The sequence below is a fragment of the Pseudoliparis swirei genome, chromosome 4, assembly GCF_029220125.1.
Source record: "Pseudoliparis swirei isolate HS2019 ecotype Mariana Trench chromosome 4, NWPU_hadal_v1, whole genome shotgun sequence".
In the NCBI taxonomy this organism is placed as follows: Eukaryota; Metazoa; Chordata; class Actinopteri; order Perciformes; family Liparidae; genus Pseudoliparis; species Pseudoliparis swirei.
In genome coordinates this window covers 18317825-18324768 of record NC_079391.1, presented here as the reverse complement: position 1 = coordinate 18324768, position 6944 = coordinate 18317825, and the positions used below count along the sequence as shown (strand labels likewise).

General features: G+C 40.8%; 1 protein-coding gene across 4 annotated transcripts; it reads left to right on the top strand.

Annotated features, from left to right (window-relative positions):
• The first annotated feature begins 262 nt into the window (after positions 1–262).
• On the top strand, positions 263–6944 carry LOC130193225 (interleukin-18 receptor 1-like). 4 transcript variants are annotated; one of them, XM_056413671.1, is made up of 11 exons: positions 263–348; positions 620–870; positions 2576–2828; positions 3956–4133; positions 4272–4410; positions 4501–4563; positions 4648–4771; positions 4904–5049; positions 5242–5385; positions 5512–5664; positions 5747–6944. In XM_056413671.1, exons 2-11 carry the CDS (start codon positions 822–824, stop codon positions 6079–6081), a joined length of 1584 nt encoding a protein of 527 aa, XP_056269646.1. In that variant the 5' UTR covers positions 263–348; positions 620–821; the 3' UTR covers positions 6082–6944. The 4 variants fall into 4 exon arrangements, with proteins under 4 accessions (XP_056269646.1, XP_056269645.1, XP_056269647.1 ...); XM_056413670.1 differs by having other exon boundaries at positions 276–526; XM_056413672.1 differs by having other exon boundaries at positions 277–870; positions 3959–4133.

The following is a 6944-nucleotide window of genomic DNA, read 5'->3' as shown; positions in this document are numbered from 1 at the left end:
CGGTACAATTGTCCATCTATGTATAGTCTGTCCAGTGATATTATTGCTTTCTTTCCTTCTTTCATCATGTTTTTGCGGATTGGAAATAAAACTTTGCGACGTTGCATGATTTCTTTTGGGTATTGATCGTTGAGTCCATAGTCCGTTCCTCTGAGCTGCCTGCCTTGTTGTTTGACCTGTTCTATTTGTTTATAGTGTTCAAACTTAGCGATGATTGGCCGCGGCCGGCTGTTGTTCTGCGGTCCCAGGCGGTGGACGCGGTGGAAAGTTATGTTGTTGACGACCTCTGCGGGTAGTTTGAGCTGTATGGACATGAATTCTTTGATGGTTTTTTCTGGGTTTTCTGAGGTTTGTTCGTTAATGCCGGTAAAGACTAGATTGTCACTGAAGAATGTGTTTCTAAGAAGTTGACAAGCAGCCGTCAAACACTGATATGATCTTAACCCCTCCACCACACATGACAAATTAAGAAATTCAAATGCCATGCTTATGTGGGCAACATTTTTTTGTTTGCCCGTCACTAAAGGTAGCCTATAGCCACATATAATTATTAGAATTTATTGACCGTTTCCCTTATTGTAATGCCTGTTTCTTTTCTTTTCTTTCTTTCTTTTTTAAGTGAGTGCTTTAAACAGCCCATAAATCACCAAGGGATGTTTATGTTATCAGCCCTTCAGGAGGCATGCCGGCTTATAGGGCGTGTTTATGTTCCAGCTCCTTTCATTTTCATTTTGTATGATGGAGAAACGAAATGATTCCACATAACACCGAGACATTTCAGAGAGAACAATTGTGGATCCTTGATGTGAGCTGTTTTCATCATGATGGAGAAAATACTGATGATTCTGATCCTCCTCACGTCACTGACAGGTAGGTCTGAGAAAATGAGTGGTTCGTCATAGCTGCAGGTTGAGTCCTGTGTGGAGTGAAATATCCAACATTCAAATAACTGATATTTAAAAGCCTGGTAAGAAGTACTTTACTAGTGCTGAACTTGTCTTATAGCCTACAACACTATATATATCATTTCCCTAACTAGCTTACATTTATTTTACAGATGAAAAGCTTTTACAAAAAAAATCTGATGAGTTAATCAAATAAAACACATTTAGCTCATAAGTTAAACCAGACCAACCCCGGGCTCCTTGTCAGATATCTATGAGTTGTTGGAATTTCCACCAAAGAGTCATTGCCTTTCTAATCTTTGATTGCTAATAAATGACCCAGACCCAGAGAGCTACAATTATTCAGTATTTCACAAAAAAAGGAAATAACAGATTGATGTTCCAGAAATTTTAATTATTATTTTGAACTACTTTCCAGACCTCATTAATCCTCTTGCGACCACTCAAATTGGTCCTGTGACTCTCTGGGCATTTGAAGGTTGGCAACAACTGGACTAAACTAATTCAAAGTATCTAAAGCGAAAGTTAGACTCAACCAACAGTAAAATGCTACTTACACATTGTTGCATCAGTATAATACTAAGGGGATGTTCTTATGCGTATTGAGAACTTTTGACTCAAACATTTTGCTCTTAATATTTCTGTATTGGGATGGAGTTTGACAATATAATAGATATATTGTATGCTAAGACCGTATGATACATAATACATTCCAACTATAGGTACAAAATTCTGAATGAAGAAGGGAGTCTGAAAAAGTCTGCATTCAAACTCAGCAATCCTACATTATGAAATACCCACGTGGATATGAAACATGCCAAATAGTAAACAAAGCTATCTTAACCCTTGTGTTGCCTTAGGGTCATTTTGACCCGAATCAATATTACACCCTCCCCCCGCCTTTGGATTAATTTGACCCCATTCAATGTTTAATGTCGGTGTTCTTTCGGTAGTCAACAAACAAACATAAAGTGCCTCACACTTAAACTTGGAAAACAATATTAATTCTAATAATTTTCTGGAGGTTTTAATTGCTGGCGTCAAATTGAACCCAAAGGGTAAAATATGTTAGTAAATATAAAGGTAACAGGAGGGTGAAACATTGAATCAGGTCAAAATGACCCAAAGGCGGGGGGAGGGTGTAATATTGATTCGGGTCAAAATGACCCTAAGGCAACAAAGGGGGATGAGTGCCCCCGCAGATGCTGACTAACTTCCTTTTTCAGAATATCACAAGACAAATAACCACCAAGAAATTGGGATGTAGGCTCGGCCAATCATTAAGTCATCCACGCTCACAGTAATGTTATACAACAGGTACAACATTGCTGATAAAAAGATCAATACCACTTTCGTTTTGAATAAATATAAAACTACAGTCAGGTCATGGTTAGCATAGCTTAGCATACATACTGTAAACAAGGGGAAACAGCTATCGAGGCTCTGTCCAGAACAAACTAAATCCAACGCATGAATGTGTATCTCATTAAAAGAAATTGGACCATAAAAAAAGTCCCCCTACAATTTCTGTTTTGGGATAAAGTTATGCATGCAGGACCATTTCTTGGCTGAATGCAGTGACTTTTGTTTCTATTGGATAGCTGGCAATTTCACAGTGATAATAATTGTACATAATACAATTAACTGCCATTTGTGACACTCGTTTGCAGGCGTGTGTCCCTGGAGAACCAGACAGACATATGTCCGGGCAGGTGAAATGGTGGCGCTGTACTGCCGCCATGACAGACGTTCTAGTCATGGTGATGCCAAAGTGATCTGGACCAGTTCCAGCAGCCAGGAGAGGGACCTGGCCGACATGTCCTCAGCTGAGCAGACGCAGATGGGGTTACTGGTTCGTGGAAGGAGTCTTGTGATTCTCAGCGCTTCTGTCAACCACCAGGGGAATTACTCATGCTTTCCGGGGTAAAGTCCAAACAACATTCCTCTTCGACAAGGAGGCATAATTCCCAGAAAGCCCATTCAAACTGTGTTTCGTTCTTAAGACTGACATTGAACAAGACTATAAAAGTTGCCTTAATAGTTCAGGCATGTAAATACATTTGACCCCAACAGGATTGTATTGGCTTTCAGCTGCTGAAATCACCAATGAATGACATTTTACAGTGGTGATGTCTACATATCTTCTCATATCTAATGAACTCAATGTGTAGAGGTTTTTCTATATTTGCTGTATTAGAAAATATTATAGAGCTCATATTCTGAAAGCATAATTTATCAATTGTTGTCTTATCTGTGCAGTAACATAAATGTTGTCAACCCTGGCCCTGAACCTTTGAACCGGTAGCTTGCCATGACTTTGAGCTCTATAAACAGGTCCAAGAGTCTAAAGCCAAGCTAGCAGCTCTGTGATGATGCTAGCTAAATGCTAACATCAGAAGACATACGTGCTAACATCAACACCACTAACATGTTGATGTCAAGCTGATAGTGTTCACAGTCTTAGTTTAGCTTGACAGAATGCTAACATTCGCTAACTGGCTTGGAACACAATGTACAGTGAGGATGATAGGAATGTCATAATTTATTTGCAAGTGTTTGGTCAAAGACCAATTTGGACAAATTGTAAAATTGCCCTGATGGTGCCGCTAGAGTAAAAGTTATGGATTACAAGTCGTCGTTGAGCGAACATGATTGTCTGAATCACATTTCAAGGTGACCCATCAATAAGTCTGCAAACCCAAATACATTTATTTAACTCAAAGTCACATGATGTAACGTCAGAGGGTCTAACCGTCCTGACTTGTTCATGCTGATCCAGAGCTTCATCCCTCCATCCAGACTGCTGTGGTTTGATTTGGTTATTTGCAGTCCAAAACTTTCTCAGCCACAAAACAAATGCCAGAAGGTGTATGTTGTAATGTGGCGCTAGCAGACTATCTGCCTCTATCTGGATAGAGAAATGTCACACTGGCAAAGATTTAAACATTTGGAAAACTGATCCTTTTTAGTCGTCTCCACAATTCACATTCAGAGCCTCTGCAAAATTCTGAATGAGAAATCTTCATGTTAACCTTTCTCTTTGATGCCAGCAGCCGGCTCTGGTTCAGCCTCATCGTATGCACAACGCAGTCCAGAGAGTGTGAGGAGAGGACCCAGTACCCTCACATATGTTACAGACAGGAGGCCTGCACATTGAACTGTCCCGAGGTAAACATACCTGCTGTGAGCATCACGAATATTACCAGCAACGGCATCATATGGAACAAGGTATGTAAACGCAGCAGATTTTTTATTGTAAAAAATATTTGATTGTGAAAATAAAAAGCTGCATGTTGTTCTACATTTGAGGCTAAAGCTGGTTTTGCCGTGACTTCATGGTTTAAATTTTTAAAATCCATCTTGTAGGAGGGTGAGCCAAAAGACGGCTACTTCTCAAGTGTGGAAGAGAATGACCACGGTGTATACACCTGTACCAGGTCTTACCTGTATCGTAGACAAGAATATCACATGACCTTTACAGTGGTGCTTCAAGTCAAACCGAAGGGTGAGGAAAAACACTATTTGGATCTGTTTGTTGTTATAGACTTCAATATGTTTTATTTGTGTGTTGTATGTTTGCTCTTATTTTGCACAGGAAAATTTGGACAAGCAATGATACTTTCTCCATGCAGAAATGGTGTGCTTAAAGTATATTTAGGTGAGTGTCTTGTGTTGTTGTGTAGTAACATATACATTAGCTATTAGCTTTCAAATTAACTTGTCAAAATTCTGCTTTTTCTAGGAGCAACACTGGTGGTTGATTGCAAAGCCGTTATGTATTCAGACTTTGATGACGTGTTGTGGTTCGACGGGAAATCAGAAGTGGAAACAAACAACAGCTTTCCTGTTTTCTACAATTACACACGGTAAACACTTCACCCAACTGAGTCTGGAAGTGCAACTGTTATGTGGAGCCACATATTCACCCCCCCCCCCCTCCCACACACACACACACACACACACAGATATCATAGCTAACAGTCCTTCATGCTTTCCAGGGAGGGTAATGCTGCAGAGATAAAGATGACAGCATCTCTAGTCTTCAAAAAGGTGTCAGAGGAGGATTTATCAAAAACCTACACCTGTCGACTGGATGCTGTATCTGGACCCTCAAGCTTCGTCACCATCACGTTGGCCCAAAAAGGTACGTAAGATGAATAGAGCTTCTGCTTGACTTTTTTTTAAAACTATTGCATATGGTTGTTGCCAGCAGTGGATCGTGAAGCTCAAACTAGATGTCTGTCTCTAACCCACACGTTCAAATTACATGGAAGTTTCATCTGGCGTCTGCTGCTTTCAAATTACTTCTAATTTGAGGAGTTATTTGTCCCTACAGCGCCTATCTCGTCCCTCTCCCTGGCTCTCGGCATTGTGGCCGTCATGCTAGTAATTGTTGTAACAGTTGTTGTTTCGGTGAAACTGAAAATGGACATCGCTCTTTTCCTGCGTGGCACTTTCTGTTGCTATCGCAGCACCTCAGGTGTGATTCATGTTTATGGTTTTGATGAGAGTTTTGTGTATCAGGTGCATATTTTTCTCAGCACTGAACCGCATAAAAACAGCCAGCCATGTTGTCTCTACCAAAGCTGTTTGTTTTGTTGTTTAGATGGAAAGAGCTATGATGCCTTTGTGATGTGTTACAAGAGCGACACAGACGCAGGACTGAATGAAGATGACAGAAAATGCCTGGAGAGTGCTTTGGAAGAGAGGTTTGGTTACACTCTCTGTCTTTATGATCGTGACGTCTCACCAGGGAAAGGTACGTATTTATTTACGATGAAAAAAGTCTCCCAAGAAGTCTACATGGAGTAACGAATAATCTGAACTCTGGCTGGTTGCAGCCGCAGCGGAGGCCGTGCTGGACTGTATCGAGCAGAGTCGGGCGGTTGTTTTGGTTCCCACCTCCCCAGATCCTGGACCGGGATCGGGCCTGCTGAGTGCCATCCATGCAGCCCTCGTGGAGCGGCAGACTCGCTTGATTTTCATCCAAACGGAGACAACAGAAGCGCCGAGGTCTGGGTCCTTACCGGAGGCCTTACAGCTTCTTGGCGAGGCTGGAGACTGTGTCACGTGGAAGGGCATGAGCTCCATGCCGCATTCTTCCTCCTTCTGGAAGCAGCTACGGTATCACCTGCCGGCCCCGAGGGAGGCATCAAACGTGAAGCTTTTACCTTAGACAACTACCCAGGATGATAACTGTTACAGCATTTAGTCAGATCTATTGCTTTATGTTTCTGTCATTAAGTCAAGGTATAATGCAAAATGGTTGACAACGTTCATACTATTTATAAGAGAGAATTCATATGTAATATTATAAATCATTAAGTGTTTTAATATTCTCAAGCTTTCTTTGGAGTTACAATCAACCCTAAAAGTGTGTCTTTCTAAATGGAACTACTTGTTCTCACGGTGTTCTCTATTCCTCCTTCACCCCCTTATATATTCCCCTTACTTCTTCATACAGCACAAAATGCCATCACTGCTCACATCTGATCAGCTCTTGGTGATCGGTTGAACCTAATTAAGCAAATCTGCCATTTTCTCTGCAGATAATTTGATTTGCTTGTAACCTAACGACCAGGAAGTCATGACAGTGAAGCACCAGGAACCTAAACACTAAGTAGTTTATATGAACTCAGCTATTATTAATTTGAGTTTTTGTCACTTTTGCCTTTCCTCCGGTAAAATGTCCAAATGTGTTCTATGAAAACGGCCTATCAGGTGTGGGCACTACAGAGAATGATATAAATATGCACTGACACACGTCAAGATATTAGTGATTTGTTAAAAATGCACTTTCCTGTAGTTTGTGTTCTACCGCTGCTTTTAAATCTGTATTAATACATGTTTATGATATCAACAATATACCAATGTATATGAGCTATTTAGTCTAGTGTGTTGTCTTGTTTTGATTCAACATGTTGCTGTCAAATGTTCTCATAAACTCCCTGAAGGCCGACACTGTTAGGGCTGAGCAAGGCGGGAACCCAAAAGCAGCACAAGGAGTTATTTCAAAATAAAAAGGTTTCTTTAATCTTG

Coding starts and splice junctions, on each gene's coding strand:
- LOC130193225 (XM_056413671.1), top strand. CDS start 822: ATGATGGAGAAAATACTGATGATTCTGATCCTCCTCACGTCACTGACA. Junction 871..2,575: donor CCTCCTCACGTCACTGACAG/GTAGGTCTGAGA, acceptor ACTCGTTTGCAG/GCGTGTGTCCCTGGAGAACC. Junction 5,386..5,511: donor TTGCTATCGCAGCACCTCAG/GTGTGATTCATG, acceptor TTTGTTGTTTAG/ATGGAAAGAGCTATGATGCC.